The sequence below is a fragment of the Muntiacus reevesi genome, chromosome 16 (genome assembly GCF_963930625.1).
Source record: "Muntiacus reevesi chromosome 16, mMunRee1.1, whole genome shotgun sequence".
In the NCBI taxonomy this organism is placed as follows: Eukaryota; Metazoa; Chordata; class Mammalia; order Artiodactyla; family Cervidae; genus Muntiacus; species Muntiacus reevesi.
Genome location: NC_089264.1, coordinates 4,931,593 through 4,953,407, shown reverse-complemented (window position 1 = coordinate 4,953,407; position 21,815 = coordinate 4,931,593). Strand labels below are relative to the sequence as shown.

Here is a 21,815-nt window from a genome sequence, read left to right as displayed (position 1 = left end):
CAATTCCACTACTTACTTGTTTTGACTATAAGAAATTTCTTTTCATTTCTCTGGTCTTCAATTTACTTTTGAACCTAAAAATTAAAGATACTGAACTTGAATGAAATGTCCTCAAAGATCCCTTCTCCTCCATGATACTGTTCTTGGGATTCTAAATGCCCTGTTCTCAATATAGCTATTCTGGAGCTTAATGGAGAAAATATGGCGCTTTCATATTAGCTATGTTCTAGTTCTTTTATTAATTAAGAACAAATTTTCCTTTCTTGTTCTCAGTTCACCTGAATGCTCTTAAAATCTAAACACATCAGGAAATAGAGCTTTGTTTTTAATAGGTTTCTCTCTTCTTTTATGAGTGATAGAAGTTTCACAATGTGTATTTAATTTTCCTTTAATTTTTAAAAGGGAAATTTCACTGGGACCATGAAAGAATTTTCTGATATATCCAGACTATATAGAAACCACCATTCCAGCTGGCTGAAAAGTAAAGGCTTGGTTAAATTGACTTGGCCTGGTTCCCAGGCCTTTAGCAATATCTGAGAGTTAAGCCCATCACCTTCAGAAGCTGCAATAACTCTTTGATTCACTGTAGTCCCATTTAGCACATTGCTCTATACTAACATATTTGTGAATAATATGAGAAAGTTGATTCTCCTTCCAAAGGCACTGAATTTATAACTTAGGATAGAACATCTCTGAGACAGTGTCAGTTTTAAAGTTCTTTCAAGTTGGTTAGTTACATAGCCATTGTGGAGGTGTTCTTTCTTCCTTTTTAAAAGTTATTTCAGGTATCAAACTGTTTCATACAAATATAATATATTTTGTTTTGATACCTTAACACTCAGGAATTAGAGGACACATTTTTAGGGGGGATGTTTTCTACTAATGATGTCTTTTCATAAAGACCACCACTTTCACTCCCCAAGCTATAGTGATTCTATACTCCATAGGGATGCTGCTCCTGCATGCCCACCGTGTGAAAGGTAGTCCAGCAAGTAGGTGAAAGGTTGTGGTTAAGGAATTACACCTGCCCCACTTGTAGTTACAGACACATTTTATAATTTAGAATCACAGAATTCTACAAAAGACAATGTCATATGATCGAAGGTATCCTGTAACATCATCTTATCCAAATCTACCACACCTAATTTTATAAATAGGAAAGAGGGACAATGGGAGGTAACAAGTTTACTCGAAGCCACATAGCCTACTTGACTTAAATTCCAGACTCTTGTGAATCCTCATGACACCTCATGTGTAGAATCTGTGGAGAGTGAAACTATCTAAAACTGCCCCTTGTGCAGAACTTTGATAAATGATTTCTATTATGATTTGCCTACATTTTACCTTATATGTAAATTACTTCTTAAATATTCATAAATTATCAAAGCTAAAAGTATGAGACCATTGATGTTACAAAACAGTTGCTTCCAGTTTCCTCATTACAGTCCTAACTGATGGCTGCTCCACTGCTTCCACTAGAAATCAAAACAGTTATTTTGCTAACATTCAAGCAGTTGGAAAATTCTGTCATATCCCAATTTTTGTACTTAAAAGAGATGCTCATTTTTAAAATAGAGGTAATGTATTTTAGGTCATTAAGGAATACTTCTCAAGCTATAGTATTCGGGGCTTGTCCTTTTAAGTCTATTGGCGTGCTTTCAAGTCTCAACAGCTAGCTCCTATTCAAAATAAAAATACAAGTTGCAGTAACTCTCTAATGTCCCAATAACTTTAGAGAGATGCAGCATGCCTTCTGCTAGAAAAGGGTCAAATCTGGTGCCAAATTACATAAAGGCACAGTTTTGGGGACAGAACAGAAATTGAATACACCAAGGTTGCTACTTAGGAAAATGATCAGTATATAATCTAATATCTTTAATTTTATATACATGAATATAATGTATGTCAACTTTGTACATGAGATACATATAGTATTTAAACATTTTACTCAAGATAAGAATTTACAATAACAATATAACTGACTAAAGAGCTGTCCACTTAATATACTTAGATCTGTACTTTAGCAGGAAAAGAATTTAATAGTTTACAATCATAGAAACACGGACATTTAAAACAAGACTTTATAAAATAATTTATATATATATATATATATATATATATATCTCCTAGCATCTATTGAGAGGAATGATTTTCATTTGTGGCTGTGTGCAATGAATGGCATATTTTAAATTTTTAGGTAATAAAATAATTTAGAAGCAGTTCATGCAGTGGTCAAAGCAAGGGATGGCAGTTCCTTCAAGACGTCCTCTCTCTCTGACATCAGCGGACATCAGACACAGGCGCGGTACCACTGGGGCACACTAGAACAAGTCTCCTCCAGCAATCAGTTACATAAACTTCAACATGCACCCGATGATACCCTTCCTTCCATGGTACAAGTATAGGTCACAACTTCTCTTAGCTGGGGGAGCAGTAGTCAGTTTCTACTTAATGCGGCTCTGTCTCTCCTGAAGTTCTATGTGATACATCTCCATACGAGGTGACTAACAGAACTTTCTGGTTTTCACGACTTTACTCTGATACTTCACCGAGTGCCCTCCATGTCCTGTGACATAAACATCCAGCAGGTAAGATTTTCCAGGCTGAAGGCCTTTAATTGTTTCTGTGGTCACAGCTTTTTGCAGGTTCTGACTGTGGAAATATTTACAGAGGACCTTCTCTGATTTCTTCCTCGTATCCGGGCCCAGGCATTGGTTTTGCTCTCTTTTCTTCTGGTCTTCATTGTAATTATCATCCACTTCCTTTTTGTAGATGCAAAACTTGTTCCTTTCCTGGGTGCCTAGCCAAGCCACCGTGACTGAAGTACAGGTGCGGAGCTTGTCGAAAGCCTTGATGCGCCTGTCCTCGGGAAGAGAGGGAAACGACTGCTTGCTGGGCCGGGTGGTAGCCAGTATTTTCAGCATTGATGCACCCTTCTTGTTTCCCTTCAGTCGCATGAGATACTTGGCCTTTGGTTTGCCTCTCAGCTGAAACTGCCGGATGCCTTCCACATTCTGGGACAAAAGGAGCTTCCCGTCTCTCCTCACTTGGATTTGGACGGCGTCCAGACAAGAGTGAACGAAGAAGGTGACCTTCTGGTGGGACGAGACTGGGGCAAAGCGTAGAAACTTGGCCCCCTTCCTCTTAACGAACACGTCGGTGACCTTCCCGTCCTTCAGCTCCACCGTCTTCTGTCTGGCTTCCTCCTTGGTCCTGGCAAAGGTGCCCAGGTAAGCGGTGCTCATGTTGCTGTCGCTGTTGGCCACGAAGACGTCGAAGTAGTACTGCGTGTCGGGTTTCAGATCCGAGACCGTGAAGATGTTCTTGTTTCCTATGCAGACCTTCTGAATGTCCGCCCTGGGCCTCGAGTGCGCCTGCCGCCCTAACTTGGGGGAAGGCTTCGGCGGGAAGCTGCGCTCCTTCGCCGAGCTCTCCGCAGCAAACCCGAAGTGCGCAAAGTCGAAAGGGCTGAAGTCCAGGCCGGGCTTGGGGGCCAGCATGAAAGCGTCGTCCGCACTCAGCCTGGCTTCCACCGCACAGAGACTTTTAAAGTTGTGCTCTCTGCTGATGACCACGCAGTACTGGACGGGCTGCTTCAGCACAGAGGCGGTGGGACTCGGCTTCCAAGCCAAGGTGACCGTGGTGCGTCCCAGGGACGTGACATCGACTCGCGGGTCGTAGGGCAGGTCGGGGTAGGGCTGGTCAGACTCCGGAGTTGTGGTGGCATACACTTTGAAATGCGTGTCTTTCTCTGTTGAAAGAAGCTCCAACTGATATAAACCAGATGGAGAACTAGAAGATATGAAATACTCCACGTCGTTCCCTTTGTAGGAGAAAAGCTCCGTGCCTTCCTCATTAATGATCTGCTGCTTCTGCTGATCCAGAGGCTCTGGATCACCTAAAAGACACAAAAGAGGCACAGTCTACACGTAAGGACATGTGCACGACCTTAAATGGTGTTTGTAAAACAACTCAATTTAGTTTTTATCCGTTATAAAAAGAATGCATGTTCCTGTAGAAAATTGGGAGATACAAGAAGATAAAAAGACTACCCATTAATATATGATCCTTTATTAATAGTTATTTATTAACAGTCCTTGATTTCTCTCAGGTTTTCTTCTACATGCTTCATGCAATTGAAACTATTCTATTTTTCTCTGTAACTTTATAACATTATCATGTATATACATATCTAGAGAAACCTCCCTTTTTCTCATTAATTATTATATAATAGAAATAATAGTTGTTAACTTTTGAGCATTATAATAATGCTCTTATATATGTAAGGCTTTCTGATTTTAAATGATTTCTTCAGAATAGACTCCAATTAGTGGAATTTTTAGGTCAGAGGCTGCAAACCTCTTAGAGACTAATCCCTACTGTCAATCTGCTTACCAAAAAGATTCTACCAGTTTGCACTTGGACGGCTAGCCATTTCGCTAATTTCACTTTTGTTTGTAGGACCGGACAGTCTCATTAGAATATAGGTTATAAAGCACCAGTAAGAGGATATAATTTTCAATGTGTAGAACACTTGCCCAGGAGGAATGAAGGGAAAGCATTGAAACTAAAATGTCTTCCTTTATTTTTGTTACTGTTAATATCAGATATCACACAGACATCAATGTGCACATAAGCGAGAGGACCCAGAAAATGACTGCACAGCCAGAGTGAAGTAGATGGTTTCCAACTGAGCACCGCAGATTGAGTGAGGTGTGTTGAATTTCATGGCCCTAAACCATGTGATGAACACAGTCGTCACATGACTATTCCTTTTCTCTACCTGTCTCATCACTCCCCATATGCTCTTTCAATATTTTCCTAATTACAGTTCCCCCATCACTGTAAGTATCCAGCTTGCTAACATCCTGTCACATCATCAGTCTCAAACCTTACTTAAAGCTAGGATGCTTTTGCCCCTTAAGCGGTTGGGGGGATGCTGTGGGCAGCATCAACCCAGGGCCTCAGACAGACTCTACACATTTCTTTGTACTCGTTATTTGCTTTCCATCATCTGAATCTTCCTTAAATGCCTAACCTACTCCTCCTTCTGACTTTCTTTTCATCCTGGACTTCCAGGCGGTGCTAAATGCCCTTCTGTTCTCTCTTCCTATCTACCCTTTACTCCCCAGAGATCAGATACTCTCATCCTGGTTGCATATGAGAATCACCTACAGGGGCTTTTAATACACCAATGTCCAGATCACACACCAAGTCATTTAAATCACAACCTCTGAGGCAGGATCCAGCATCTGAAGCCCCACTGGTGATTCCAAGGTTCAGGCAGGACTGCAAACCACAGCCAGGGAAGCTAATCTGAACCTCTTGCCTTTCCCTGCTCCTTCAGTCCCCACACCTGTCTCTCTTCACCATTTTTTTTTTAACCAAATCATGGTCATCTGATGTCATCCCCATTTCCCACATCTCCTTCCTCAATGCCCAACTTCTCCGATGCATCCATGCTATTCTGTCTTATGGAGAGAAGGCTGTATGTCTCATGTCTTTCAGCCACCCATTCATCCCAAGGTCTGGGACCAGGTCTTGCGGGGACTCACCTGAGCCTTCCCCGCTTGCCTCCTCTGGCAGCTCCTGGAGGCTCAGCTTCCACTCCAAGGGCGCATCGCAGGGCGTCACTGTGACGGACAACGGAGTGTTGTCCTCTTCAACCACAAAGAAATACCTGTGCGAGAGTGGACCACTTCAGACAGGGACAACTATCCTCACACCGAACAACCAAGATTACTGGGAAAATCACTTGGTTTAATTTGTGTTCATTTAACAGAAAATCAAACTGGTTATCTGACACAAATCATGATACTTTCAGCATTAATTGTGGAAGTCCATAGCCCAAAGTCCGGCAACCAGATTTACCATCAACATGGTATGAAATAAGTAGATGTTGAACCAAAATGTGTTGATTAGGTGTTACTTGGGTTAAGAATAAACACTTAACCCAGTTTGGGGGTGTTATTTAGCCCAGGCCCTGACAGTGCAATGTAAGTCACAACAAAGGAATTTCCAGGGACATTACCCTATAGGTACTGCATTTTCCATAAATGTAGTGATAAATTTATAAGATACTAAGGGCACTCTAAGGCACTAACTATTCCAAAAGATCATTTTTACAGCAATGTCCTTCTAGAATGCATGTTGATCTCTAGCAAAATAACACTGTCTTCACGTTTTTACAATGTTGATGTTGTTCAGTTGCTTAGTCGATCAGTCATGTCCGACTCTTTGTGACCCCATGGACTGCAGCACGCCAGGCTCCCCTGTCCTTTACCATCTCCCAGAGTTTGCTCAAATTCATGTCCATTGAGTCAGTGATGCTATCTAACCGTCTCTTTCACCGCCGCCCCTGTCTTTTGCCCTCAATCTTTCCCAGCACTAAGGTCTTTTCTAATAAGCCAGCTCTTCGCATCAGGTTTTTACATTAGTGACTTTTATTCACAGCTTTACTATTCCATATCTTTTTGGAGAGAGGTTTTTTTGGAGAGGTGATTTCTCAAATCACCATTTGAGAAATATTTTTAAAAGGTAAAGAGTACTGTGTTAGTCAGTGGAAAGACACATTTCTTTGTCACTAAGATTTACTGTTAATGTAAATAACTTAGTGATTTTAAAAGTTGGACTTCCCTGGTGACTCAGACGGTAAAGAATCTGCCTGCAGTGCAGGAGACCTGGGTTATAATCTCTGGGTTGGGAAGATTCTCGAGATAGGGGAATGCTACCCACTCCATTATTCTTGCCTGGAGAGTCCCATGGACAAGAGAAGGCTGGGGACTCCAGTTCATGGGGTCACAAAGAGTCGGACACAACTGAGCATGTCATAAGAGTTGAGTGATTTTAAAACATTTTAAAAGATTAAAGCATTCTGCTCTACACATTCTCCTCAGATTTTTTAAATGGTCTCAAAAGAACTTTTTACGGAGAATAAAAAATATTGCCTACGTATAACAATGCTATATCTTCTTACTCTGAATAATTTAGATGATTACGTTTATCTTTCAAAGCCTATAATCTTGCAAGGGAGGATACCAGTTTCCTCACTGGTTTCATGGCAAAAGATTAGTTTTACCTCCTAGAGACTGTACCTCCTCAGTATCTCTTGTCTTAGATTCTCTCCACATCCACCCCAACAGCCTCCCAACCTGACCCCGATGCCCGTCTGCTCTGTCAGTCTCCTTTGCGGTACCTCTCTCCTCCCTGATCTCTAACCCCCCTGGTGAACCAAGGCCCTGTGCCAGAACGCTCTGTTCTACCCATGCGCATGCCCTGTGTGAGCTCACCGGGGCTCCAGCTTTAACCTCTTGTATGTTAATGGTTCCCTAATTTAAATGGTCAGCCTGAATTCTTTTTTTCCATATCATTGAATTAATGCATTCATGGCTGCTCTGGGTCTTTGTTGCCATGTGTGGGCTTGGTCTAGTTGCAGTGCATTCTGTTGCGGAGCACAGGCTTCTCACTGAGGTCGAGTCTCTTGTTGCAGAGCATGGCCTTGAGCTTTAGCTCACTTGGGCTTTAGCAGTTGCAGCTCCCAGGCTCTAGAGCGCTGGCTCAGCACTTGTGATGCACGAGCTTAGTTGCTTCATGGCATGTGGGATCTTCCTGGAGCAGGGATCGAACACCTGTCTCCTGCATTGGCAGGCAGGTTCTTTGCCATTGAGCCACTAGGGAAGCTGAATTTTAACTAAGTTTTAGAAACAACTATTTTCTTGCTGGGTTTCCCTGGTGGCTCAGCTGGTAAAGAAGCCACCTGCAATGCAGGAGACTGGGAGTTCTATCCCTGGGTCAGGAAGATGGCCTGGAGAAGGAAATAGCAACCTGTTCCAGTATCCTTGCCTGGAGAAGTCCATGGACAGAGGAGCCTGGTGGGCTACAGTCCATGAGGTTGCAAAGAATAGGACACAACGTAGCGACCACACCAAATCCTCTTGCCACTTTCACTCAGATGTTACTGAAAATGTCAAACTTAGGGTGTCTAATTCAAATTTCTCACTCTCTCCCCCAATCAGCCTCTCTTGCAGTCTGTCTCTTCTCAGTAAATGACAACCCTAATCTTCCAGTTGCTCAGGACAAACATTTTAGATGTTTTGATATTTTCTTTCTCTTCCACTCCACATATACTGAATCAGCAGACACTTCTTGGCTTCGTCTTGAAAACATAGCGACTCCCTCACCTTGTTCCACTTTCTCTGTTAACATCAGATCCAAGTCATCATTTTTTCTTTCTTGAGCATTGTAGTAGCCTTCTGAATGGTCTCATTTCTACTTTGACCTCCTTAGTTTATTTACCTCCTTTCAGAAGGTGATATTCTTATAAGCCTAAATCTGAACACATTTGCTGCAAACCCTCCGAGAGCTTCTTGTTTAATTCAGAGTAAAAGCCGCAGAACTTGCCATGATCTGGGTCCCCAACCAAGCCTCTAAACTTGTCTCCTCCATCCTTTCCCTTCTTTACTCAGCTCCTTGCTCTCTTTGGAGTATTTATGACACACTATTGCCTCAGGGCCTCTTACTTGCTGTTCCTCCACCTGAGATGTGTGAGTTGGTCCATAAAGAAGGCTGAGTGCTGAACAATTGCTGCTTTTGAACTGTGGTGTTGGAGAAGACTCTTGAGAGTCCCTTGGACTAAAAGGAGATCAAAGCAGTCAATTCTAAAGGAAACTAACCCTGAATATTCACTGGATGGACCAATGCTGAAGATGAAGCTCCAATACTTTGGCCACCTGGTGTGAAGAACTGACTCCCTGGAAAAGACCCTGATGCTGGGAAAGATTGAGAGCAGGAGGCAATGGGGACAACAGAGCTTGATATGGTTGGATGGCATCACCAACTTGATGGACACGAGTTTGAGCAAACTCTGGGAGATAGTGAGGGCCAGGGAAGCCTGCCGTGCTGCGGTCCATGGGGTCACAAAAAGGAAGACCCCACTGAGCGGCTGAATAACAGCCACCTGAGAGGCTCATCCTCCAGCTGTTGACCTTACTTGCTCAGCCACTGCATCAGGTCCCTTCTCAAGCACCATCTCGCCATAGACCTACTCTGACTCTTTGTAGAAGATATTACCTTCTTACTCGTGAAGTCCTTCTACTCTTCATTTTTCTTCAAAGCACTTGTATCAATACCTGATGCATTACATATGCCTTTGTTTATTTTTTTTTTATTTTCCACCTCTCCTGACTAGAATGCAAACTACAAGAGGGCAGAGCATTTGGTTCAAAACTTAGGAAACAAAATAATTCTTCATAAATATCTGCTGAATTAATTAATGAATAGGCTTAGCTTTTTGCTTTCAGGAAAAAGTGCTTAACTGGTCAGAGAGCCTGGAAATCCCTCGGGGGCCTGACCTCTGCCAGCATCAGTGTTCTGCCATCATCCCTGTTGCTCTCTGTGTTTGAACCACGGAGGGCTTCTTTTGTTTTCCAGACTTAACCCCATCTCTGAGCCACTGCGATGTTTTCTCTGCCTGAAATACACTCTTTAGTCCTTACTAATAAATATGAAAAAATAAATAATTTAAATTGAAATATAGTTAATGTGCATGCCCTTACTCTATGTCACTTCTTCACTTCACTTTCTCTTATGGGTGTGGTTCAGGTTCTCTCACATACTCTTGAGTGTCCTATACTTTTCACTTGGGGCACCTGTTAAATTTGTGTAATGTATAAATATACATTTATATTATTATTTGATTTATGTCATTTTCCCCACAAAGGCCCATTTAGGGTTCATTTTCCATGTCATTTTATTCCCAGCATTTAGCACAGATTTCTGCATTCAGAAGGTCTTGATAAACCTTTTTAATGAATGAATTACTAAATGAATAAATAGAACAGAAGAATCATAACACCCACTTTATTCTAGCCTGAGGATACCTATGCTTAGAATCTACCTGAAGATACAAAATCTGAATGGAAATATATGTCCCCCCCCACCCCTATTCAAAGATGAATTAGGAATTGGGGAGTGGAGTTAGGGCTGTAAAAGGACAAATAAAGTGAAGCCCCTAGAAAGTAAAAATGACTTGTTCAGAATAAAGATAGACAATCATCCAGACAAAATAACTCAGATGATTGAATTGTTCACAGTACGGAAATTTTATGTGCCTTAAGCATCCATAAAGATGTGTGTCAAATGGCTTAGTTTTCAATTCAGTCAGATTTGGACAGTAGAGTTTTGTTCCTTTGGCCAGGTTGTGTAGGTGATATTAACCACATAAACACAACTGAACTTATCTACATTGCAAAGAATTAAGTAAGACAAAATAATTTCCTTAGCATCATGTAATATAAAAGGTATTCAAAATTTTCTGCTTTTGTTTTTGGTTTTTACATGGGTAGCAGAGCTAACCTGTGCTGAAATCCATGTGCAAGTTCATTTATTGTCTTCTCTTCTCATTTCAGTCAAGAAAGTAGTTTGTTTCCCAAAGTAAGCAACTGTGTCTTAGTAACCTGAATACAGGCCATGAGCAACCAATAACAAAGGAAACAATGCCTGCATTCCACAAGGTAATCATTATACATACAAAGCATCAGGGAGGCCCTGTAAGTCAACATCTTCATATGGAAACACTCATGATTTAGGGATAAAAGATAATCTGAATAAACTTTAGCAATTTGACAAACATGTATTGTCTACCATGCACAGCACCCTTGTGGAAGGGAGCTGCAATTAGAGATTATACAATATGATTTATGAGCTTCAGGTATTCACTGGCTAGTGAGAGAGACAGAAATGTGATAAATATGCTCCAAATTATAATGCCGGAGCTGAGGGATAAACACTCCATGAACCATTTAGACTCTGGAATTTCTGTATAAACATAAGAATAATTAATGAATTTGTTTTCTTTTGCTGTTCTCTGCTGCCAAACTTTATCTGGAGTTTCATCTTTAGCTGTAATGTCAACAATGCCTATGCGTATCTCCTGTCACATATTTTAGCTCTAGAAATGACTGTGGCTTCAACTCCTTAACTAGTGTAAGTTAACATTACATCCAAATGTAGATATCAAAGTCCCCAATCATTATTTGTGGGGAAGAAAACACCAAAAGAATGAACAGATGAAAAGTCTGAAAACAGGGTGGGTTCTGAAATCTTATAATAAAAACATGCTACTTGAAAGGAAAAAATGTAATTTTAAGATAGCTCTTAAAACCAAAACCCATTTAATTTTTAAGAGACTGGAAGATCAAGGATAAACTGTTTATTTGATTAAGTGATATGATTACATAATAAAGAACGCTGTCTTTTCAAGAATGCTGCAAAGCAGTGTGCAAGTCCATGTGGGAAATCAAAGAAACTGTTAAAGAAAATTTTGGATTCACTCAAAAATTCCAGACAAAGGATATAAAAAGCAAAATGGTTTGGCATGAATTCAGCTGATTATTTAGGACTAATTTGAATCATTAAAACGGCCTTCCCTGCCCTCCCCTGTTTTCACAGACTAAACCTCTGTAAGACATCAAGCTCCTTCAGTGTAATTATCCTTGCATTTGGTACCTTTATTTATTCTTATGAATGTCCTTGAAAGAGCATAATTATTTTATGTATTACTGACAAATCATTTCCTAATCTATTACCTTCATTAAAATGAATAATTTCATTCAGGTGGTGCCGAAATGATACCCAAACAACAGGTCACATCAGTCACAAGTAAACTTATTATTTACTCTCATTCAGACTGTGCAGATGGCAACATGACTTTGCCACTCAGTGGAAGGGGAGAACCACCTTCCATTCTTAGTGTCAACCAAAACTGAAGTGACAAGAGAAAAATGACCTAATGATCTGCTATACCTCAATCTTTGGAAAATGAATTGCTGATGATGACACATAGTATTATCCTTCAGAATACCAAGGTGCCCAAGTTAAAAGGAGAAATTGTTTTTGAAATATGATAAAGAGGAGTTTGGGCACTGCAAAATAAATCACTTTAAATATATGTAGTTTATATAATATATATATCTATTTGTATGATCTATATGTAATTTTTAAAGGTCAAAATATTTAGAAGCATTATATGAACTCAATTTGTTGATGTTGGCATGAAGATAAATGAGCAGTCACTTCTCATCACTGTTTGGTTTGATGCTTTCAAAACGCAATCATATAGAGCAAAGAAATGTCCTTACAAGACAATGCAAACCCTTGAAGAATCACATGTATTAAATAATTTCATTTATCATCCAGAGTCATACTTAGAAATTTCCTACCACCCAGAAGAAAAGAAAATCTGATCTTTCCACCCAAAGATCACCATCAGTGAGAATCAAAGAGCTGTCTGGTGACCAGAAGTGGCACTACTATTTTTTTTTTCTTACTTAGAGAAAAATACACAATGCTATTCAGAGACTGGGCTTCCCTGTTGCCTCAGATGGTAAAGAATCTGCCTGCAATGCAGGAGAGCCAGGTTTGATCCCTGGGTCAGGCAGATTCCTTAGAGAAGGAAACAGCAACCCACTCCAGGATTCTTGCCTGGAGAATTCCATGTACAGAGGAGCCTGGTGGGCTACAGTCCATGGGGTCAGACAGACTCAGACACGACTGAGCGACTAACACTTTCACTTTCATTCAGAGCTTGATTGCAAATCATCTAAAATAAGTAAGTCTAAAAGTTTACTTTCTATTTTAGAGACACCCTTTATGAGTTTATTGATAAAGGAAGTATTGCAGGGAGAATACCTTTTAGGTGTATCTCTAAAGAGATAACTGCTAATTTCAGCTCCATCTGGAATTACTGACGAATCATGAAAAAATGCCTTGTCCCGAATTTGCATCTGAAAGAGTTCCTCATCTCGAGTAGGCAACTTCTGGGTCCTTGAGCTGAGTGGTAAGAGCAGCCACAGCATACACCAGCGCAGAGGCACCATCCTGGGGCGACAGAAATAATTGCTTATGTTAACTCTACAGGCAAAACACTTGGGCAATTTGCAAACTTTCTGATGGTTAACACTTTTGGTTTCGACAGAAAGTACTGTATTATGTACTTTGGATACATACACATGAGCTTGAGGGCAACTTTGCTGGTTTGTTTTTCAAAGTATTTCATCGAGTTGATGATGAATTCACCGGAATTTCAGATACTAAACAGATTTTGAAACAAAAGAACCCTTGGTGCATTAACTTCATTGGGTATTGAGACAGAAAATCCCCCCTTCAGTATGGCAGAAGTGGTCATTATAGATATCTCCATACAACTGTCTCAAAGCTTGAAACTTGACATAAATCACAGAGACCCATTGAGAACCAGAAAATTACCACTGCACGGTTATTTCTATTCTTCCTTAAAATTTGACTAAGAATCCTACATATATAGAAATATTCTTAGTTCACAAACCGAATTTTCATAAATCAGAGATTTTAAAATAAGTTTAATTTTCTTATAGGTGAAACAATTTGTCCAAAATCACAAGGGGAGCTATTTGCCAGTGTCTAGTATTACAGATTTATCAGACTCTTAAACACAACATTTATATATAAACTTTCACCATATTAAAAAGCAGGCATGGATGCCCACTTCAAATCAAGAAAGACCATTGGGAAGTTCTATAGTTAGGTCACTTGCCTTAATCTCCATCAGAGTTATGTATTTACCACCCTAGTCTAGTGTTTTCATTGAGTTACATTTTGGCATTAATCACTGACTTTTCAATAAAAAGCATAAACAGTCATGGATCACCCTCTAGGGCACCTTGCTGGAAGGATGTTTTCAAGGACATCATCTTCTGCATGTGTCCTCCCAACAGGAAGCTTCAGGTAGGTGAGTTTCTTTTCACATCGACTGCTTGTGAAAGGCTTTGCTTCCTTTGAGGATCTGGTGCCGGTTTTCCTCAGAAAAAACCTCTGAAAGGAACTGTTTTCCCTTATCTCTTTGACAACATACATCAGCGAATTCAAGCATTAGGGAAATATATCGTTTTTACATTGAAGCACTTTAAATAGTGCAAGAGTCAAATGCAAATATTTGCAATAATTTGAGATGATTTGAATGCCAGTTGTTTCTAAAAGGCCATTGCTATAGCTATGAGGTCACTTCTACTTAAACCATCACTTGACTTTAATTTTATCCTTCTTTGAGTGCTACCAAAAATATATTCATACAACTGAACATATTTTTTGAAGGGCATATGCTTTTCTTTTTTTTAATTAGAGTTTGAGAAGTAATTTTTCCCAGTGAGCTTGCTTGCTCAGAAAGTTCATTTAACTTGCTTTTTCAAAAGTCGTTATCTATCATTGCTCTGCAATTTTCCATATAAAATATCTGCAGTATTTAAGAATTACTGTGTGAAAAATATGCAGGCATCCCCAGTGGCTCAGAGGTAAAGAATCCGTCTGCAATGCAGAAGATGTGGGTTTGATCCCTGGGTTGGGGAGATCCCCTGGAGAAGGAAATGGCAAACCAGAAAATCCTATGGACAGAGGAGCCTCACAAGCTATAGTTCATGGGGTCACAGAGAGTTGATCAGATATGACAGCAACTGAGCATACCCACATGCATGCACAAAACCCGGTGCTAAGTTCATTAACTGCACTACTGCATTGAATCTTCACAGGAACCATATGAAGTATGTACTATTCTTACATAAGAGTAAGCCTCCTTTAACATAAGCAGAGAAAGGATATAAACCCAGGAGAATCTGACTGCAAAGCCCAAACATTTATCCTCTATAATCTCTCAAGAAATAGAGGTTCGTATTTCCCATCCTTATTTCTCAATTGCATTGAGATTGAATGAAAATTCAATGCCATTGAATGACCAAATATTAAGAAAGTTGGTTTTTTAGTTTCAGCTCCTAATTAGAAGTGTTATCTTAGGCAATTCAATTCACATTCTGAACCTCAATTTTATGAATGGTTTGGATGGAAGGTTTTTCTAAAATCTGAAAATGAACAATGACTGAACACTAAAATCCTCTTCCCAAATAGCCAGCAGATTCCCTGGTGGCTCAAACGGTAAAGAGTCTGCCTGTAATGTGGGAGACCTGGGTTTGATCCCTGGGTCAGGAAGATCCTCTGGAGAAGGAAATGGCAACCCACTCCAGTATTCTTGCCTGGAAAATCCCATGGACAGAGGAGCCTGGCCAACTACAGTCGATGGGTCACAAAGAGTCAGACACAACTGAGTGACTTCACTTTCACTTTAGGAATAAAACCAGGTCTCTTTAAGTTTCATTAAATAATCTGCCCCTCAGATACCCAGCTGATTGTCAAGGAGGGGGGAGCCCAAGTGGGGCTGGGGGTGTTAATGGGAGCTCACATGACTTACTTAGACAAACGTTATACCTATGAAAGATGGCTTGGCGGATCAAAATCAAAACTCAGTGAACCTATTCCAAATAAGTAGGGACATGGTGGAGAAAACTGAATGGAACCTCCATTCGTGACACCTAATCCCTCCCCTTCCTGTAGCTAACAGAAATATAAAATCCAAATGGAATTTGATACGCTGCTCCTGTAAAAGAGGTGGCAAAGATAAAGAACCTGATAAAGAATCCGCCTTAGAAATGGTTAGAGTTTGACTTTCCATATTTATTAGGAACTTAGAGCCAACATGCCAGGGAAGCACTTGTGTGTGAGATACTCAGGCGTGTTTGCCCTAGAACCACTCAAAGGCAGCCTTCCCTCATTAGCCCTGTATTTGCCCTGAAAGCTGTCAACTGCACACAACTGAACAGGACAAGCTGCCCAATGCCCCAGGATATCTGGGATATTTAGGTCAGTCCCAGGGTTAGAGGGCTAGCTAGTTATGACTGGCGAGAATTTTTCCAGCATCCTCAGCTGTCCATGGGAGGAACTTTCTCTTATTAAATATAAGAGATGAATTTTAAATTAATAAGAACAATATTAATAAATTTTATTGTGTATGTGATGCATGCCAGGCACTCCTCTAAGTGCTTTATATCTATTATCTCATATAATATTAGCAACAGCCCTATGGTGTACGCAATATTATTTATCTCTCCTCAAAATAATCAAATTGAGGCTTGGACGAGTATAATCACACAGTGATTACAACATTATATGAGGAATATAAAGTCTCAGGAGTGATTTTAAAATTATGATAAACATGATTATTATACATTCCTCAGCATCAGCTACTTAGTGATGTAATGTTAGGTAAAGTAAACAACTTCAGATGATAGGCTTATGCAGAGTAAGTGATAAAGACAGTTCTCCATGGGACTCTGTACTTGTCTGTGCATAGGTGGGAAGCAGAAGAACTGACTGCCTTTGTTCCAGATTACCATCTTTTCAAGGATGTTTGTGTAGCTCATAGCCTTGAAGATAACGCTTCTGGAGCAAAGAGCAGGCGTGATTATAACCCATCATGAAAACCCGAGTTCCCTAAGCTCAGGGCTGCTCTCTTGTAACAATCCCCACTGTATGCACTGGTGCCACAGGTCCCCTCTGCATCATCCTGTGAGATTCGGGGGTCAGGGAGCAAGGGGCAGAAAATGGTACTGCTGTGGATCTGTGGCTCCTGCTATTGCTCTGAGTAATAAAGTCCTTTGTCACTGAGTCTAATACCACCTCGCATCCAGGAAACTCTGACAGGCTAACTTGATAGCTTGCAAGGAGGGTAAACTCAAACGCTTTACAGTTCTCGACAGCAAGCTTTTGCTTGTGAAGTTGCTTTACTGGCTTGTTGGCTTCACTGGCTCCGGTGGACATTTTTATTTAGAAAATCAGCAGCAGAGAACAGACTAAACCTCACCTTTTGCTTTCTTTATACAAAATCATATTTCCACAGCTTCAATTTTATCAGGCCACGCTTTCTGTTTCTGAAACAGTTTTAACCATTTTAATTGGTGTATCAGTTATGGGCAAAACAGACACTTTTCAGAAAAGTGTTTAAAATTAGCATGCTTCCTTTTGTTTTTATTGTATTTACAGGAGAAGATGGGTGTTAACTGAACCTATTGTGGTCATCATTTCAGAATGTATGTAAATCAAACCATCACGCTGTATGCCTTAAACTTATACAGTGATGTATGTCAATCATTTTTCAACACAACTGGAAAAAAGTCAGAACGAGCCTCCAAACACAGGAACTTATATCTATAGGATTATTGTTTTCAGAATGTTATCTAATAACATTTGTCTACTGCTGGGGTAAAAAACATACTCAGTTATTAGGGAAACCTAAGAAGTTGTTCAATTTGATCAGGTTATGGGCAGAATTTTTCTAGCAAGATGTATTTAAAAGAAGCATTGACTATAGTTAACCAAAAAACTATTATGCAGACATATTTTGCATATTTTTACAATTTATATTCACTGATTCAAGTTTAAAGCTTTACGTAAGTACTGTTTAAAGGATGACATTTTATAGAATTTTTTTCTCTACAAAAAAAGTCCTTAAACATTTGACTTAAGAATTAGTCACTTTAAATAAGCAAGGGAAAATATATTCTTAAGAATAAGCCATGGGTAAGCCAGTCTATAACAGACTTTTCTTCTAAGATTACAAAAGTGCCCTCTAATGGCATAACTTTTCCTTTCATTTCTTTTTGTTCCTTCTAGGTACCTAGAGCTCATCGAGGTTTAAAGTTTAATGTAAATAAGATTTCTCAGAATTTCTCCTTCAGAATTACTACTTCTGTAATGGGTATCTGGTGGGTAGTCTAGGAAATGTGTCTGCACATCAAGAAATCTTGCTGTGTTTCTACAATCCAAGGTCTAGTTCCAACAGAAGTAGAATGGTGCTAAGGTGGGTTTTTTTTTTTTTTGCTAGACAGATTGATCAACTTGGTTGCACAATGATTCTCAGCCCAGAAAAACTAAGTGGTATCATCCTATTAAACTGAAAAGATTGACTTCAACTGTTTCAGTTGTAAAGTTCTGATGAATCAGGTACATGGATGTTAATCCAAAATTCTGAGATTGTTCGTTTGGTCAGAGCCTTTCTCCATATTTGGCACACTCCCTATCTTACCTAGGCTGAGGTGAAAAAAGAAAAATGATTTTATATACCTCAACCTCTAACCTAGATTACTGTAATTTAGATTATTGGAGCTGAGAAACAGTTTTATCCTTTGGAGTGTCAATGCATCCTACAGTCAAAGAAGAAATTATTTTTGAAATATAATTGTTCAATGAGATGTATCCTGTGTTCTATACTTAGAAATACATAGAAAGGTAGAGAGAGGTTTGGACACTGAAAAGTAAATAACTTTAAATGTTATTAGTTTATAGGATACACACACACACACAGATTTAAGGTAAACAACTCAGACACATTATATGAATCCCATTAGTTGATGCTGTGCTGTGTGTGTGGGTGTGTGTGTGCAAGCACGCGTGCGTGCTAGGTCGCTTCAGTCATGTCCAACTCTTTGCGATCCTATGGACCACAGCCCTCCAGGCTCCTCTGTCCATGGGATTGTCCAGGCAAGAATACTGGAGTGGGTTGCCATGCCCTCCTCCAGGGGGTCTTCCTGACCCAGGGACCTGGCTGTGTCCCTTACCTCTCCCTCTCCTGCATTGACACATGGGTTCTTTACCGTCAAAGTTGCTGTTAGAGGAAATGAGCAGAGGTTCTAAAAGAAGCACCTTTTACATACACCACTTTATTTCTATATTTGCTGCCCCCTCTCTGGAACGTGAGTGAGCACCACCACTCTAGGAGGATGGACAGGGACTGCTTTGAAATGTCTGAGGACGTGATGACTGGAGCTGCTTCTCCCACTTGCCCTTCCACCTTCTCTGCTGGGCTCTCTGTTGCCGGCCCTAGAGAGGGAAAGTGGAGGGTGGACCATAGCAGATGATCTGAGGACTAGTTTTAAAGAAAATGCCAGTGAGGAAATAGGAAGCATTTGTATTATTCTAAAAGAGGTAGGGAGTGGAGCAGCTGCCGAATAACTGAAGACACAAATAATTCTAAGACTTTATTTTTTGCATTAACTTGAACTTTTTATTCTATGGGGCTTTCAGTATAGCTAAAAGAAATAGTCAAATTGACCTGGCATATCCTTTTCCCACACACCTTGAAAATTGTAAAATGGTCATATGGTAAGCAAGAAAAAAATTAAAGGGACCTTGAACAGTTTATCAATACACTGACTAAAAACCCAGGATGACCCTGGTCACCACAAAAAAACCACAAGAGGTCTAAAAGCAAATCAAATGTTCCCCAGAGAGTCAGTACCAGCTCCCCCACTGTCATTTTGCAAAATTTATCTCCAATTACATAGTCAACTTGGTTAAACCACTGATTCACTTAGTGAAAAAAAAAATGTATTATTGGAAATGGTGTAAGCAAGGATAATAAGTAAATAAATCTGGTTAATTATTTTTACTTCTTTGAAATATGTATTAAATGCATTTAACCACAAATCCTAAATGAGAATCTTGTCTTAGGAGTAGAGCGATATTTCAAACCACTAAAAAGCTTGCCTTTAATATTTATAGGCTGCTGTTTAGTCACATTATCTTACTAATGTAATAAATTTGCAAGTCTAGTAAATAAAAGTTCTTTCAGGTTTCATGGAACTGTCCAAGGCTTTCTGAATAGAAGATGTCATATAAATTAAGGCATCGTGACCTTTCTCATTTTGTGGATTCCTCTGAACAGCAGTGACAGTTCCACCTGCCTAGGAGAAACATGATCAAAGCAAATTTCTCCATCACCTTCCCATTAACCAAGGTCCTGCAAATTCCCGTAGAATATGTGAACATATTTATAAAAAATGTCATCAAGTTTTTATAGACATTACAGGGTATAAAACTTAATAAGATCAGATTCATCAGGATAAATAGGCCACACATAGTACACAACTAGAAAATTCATTGAGTCATTAAGATTCACTTAAAAACTATCCAATGTGCCCAACCATGTGTCTGCCACAAACATGAAATAAATTTGCAATGACCAAAAAGAAGGATGGGGATTCTGAATTTACTTGAGACAAAGGCATCTGGAATAAATAAAATCTAATGTTTAATTATAGAGGCTGGAAAGTGCATGATTATAATTTAGTGAGGATAGTTTTAAGGAAAGGTCTGCCGCAGAGATTTCTGTTATTTTATTTTCCTTTTTAAGTGCAAACATTTAGTCTTTTAACTTCTATTTTTAAACTCGAGGGCATTTGTTTTTGTTTGAATCATCCATGCCACATCTGATAATAAATCTGAAGCATCTGATCTAGCAGTAAAGAAAAAAGTGTAGCTTTGGTCAGGGGAATGGCCCCCCATGTCTGCCAGGATCTGTTCTGTAAGCAAGGAGGGGTGGGTTGTGGCAGGGGTGGGAGGGTGCCAGGGGGTGCTCTGTCTTTGCACTTTGACAAAGTAAAATGCCCATCCTGGATCTACAGATTCCCTCAAGTTAGAAAAAAAAAAGGGTGGGGGACCTGAATTTCCAGAAGCTGTTTTGTTCTCCTGTCTTTTGCAAACAATGAGAATATTAACTGAAATTAATTGGTTGTCCCTATAAATATAGATAGCCTCTGCTACGGTTGAAAGTTTGAGGGAAACAGAGCATATTGTGGTTTGGTATGTTTCCATGTTTGATAAGGGTGAAAGAAGCAAGCAGAAGTCCAGGGCTCCCGGTCAGCACTGAGTGGTCCTCTGCCCCGGCTGGGTAAGCTCTTGTTCCCTGATAACTCCAAATGCAGCTGCAATATTTCTAACTCCTATGGCCCTATAGAGCAGCGCCGGGCTTGGGCACAGAATTCATAGGCTAAAGCTCTCTAAATGCAGGCTGTCATTACAGAGTGGAATGATTATTAAGGGTTTTAGAGTTCATTATGTCAATAATCTATGGATTAGGGACCTTCACAGGCATTTCAGTGGCAATGATTCCAACCTCCTCTACCCATTCTCTAAATGACTGCCAACTTTCATTCTGGAAGGAAATTAAATTAGTATGAAAAAGCAATGTAAAATTAAAACATGCCAAAGATCTGAATAAAGTTTCCATTCTGTCATCCCCTCCCCTCTGATCTTCATGGTATGCAGTTCATAGCAGGGCCAAGGCTGGGGCACTTTAATTTTAAAAGATAGCCAAGCCTACATAATAAGAATAGCTTGAAAGAGGATCAGGTTTTAAAATGAAGTAACCGTGTATTCCAGCACCATTAATGCCAATAGAATAATGAACAATAGAAATGACCAAAACAAATGTACTACAGATAGAGAGTAGTCTTTGATTTAAGAAGCCAGATTCATTTTACCACAGGAAGGAGAAAATCTCCTAAAATGCATCTGATAGGTGATTCAAAGGTATGATAAATTTAAAAGCAATTTAGAAGATAACGCAAAGTAAAAATGAAACAAGATTCTAAATATCCTCCTCCAATCAGAATTCCCTCTGTAGTGACAACTGTGATAGCTGGGCTCATTTTCACTGTCTTAGAAACTAATGATTCCTGGAGTAATGAAAGCTCCTAAGGGAGGAATAATGTGCTCGGTTGCTTTTCTTACTTTAGTTTGGCAGCTAAGCCTTATTTCCTGTTGATCTGCAACAAAATGGAAATGACTTCCCGTGCAATGTTCCCCAAAGTTGTTCATAAACGGCTCACGCCATCCCACAGAAATTCAGCTAATGGAACATGGCAATGTGCCAAGAGCACCTAGCAGCATCGCATCTCCCTTGAAGATGGGATATGAACTGTCATGGTCAGCAGAGTCCCTGCTGTGTGAAACATGCCAAAAATACACTGAAAGTATAGTGACCTTGACTGCCCACCCACACCAGTCCACTGTTTACCACTGAGTTGAGCTGATGTTAATTATGCATAAGAGTAAGTGAACACCTACCAAGAGGAAAGGGTGGCTGAGATTATAAGCAAGTGCTTATCAGAGCTGGAGTG

The 21,815-nt window shown here is 39.9% G+C and overlaps 1 protein-coding gene across 1 annotated transcript in view; it reads right to left on the bottom strand.

Annotated features, from left to right (window-relative positions):
- Positions 1-220: 220 nt before the first annotated feature.
- The window catches only part of NDNF (neuron derived neurotrophic factor), a 42,748-nt gene continuing 21,153 nt past the window's right edge, over positions 221-21,815 (bottom strand). Inside the window, exons 2-4 of the mRNA XM_065907308.1 lie at positions 12,688-12,876; positions 5,556-5,680; positions 221-3,898 (exon numbers count right to left, since the gene is read on the bottom strand). Of these exons, the coding sequence (XP_065763380.1) occupies positions 2,505-3,898; positions 5,556-5,680; positions 12,688-12,876 (1,708 nt within the window). The 3' untranslated portion in view covers positions 221-2,504. The remainder of the gene's footprint in view (positions 3,899-5,555; positions 5,681-12,687; positions 12,877-21,815) is intronic.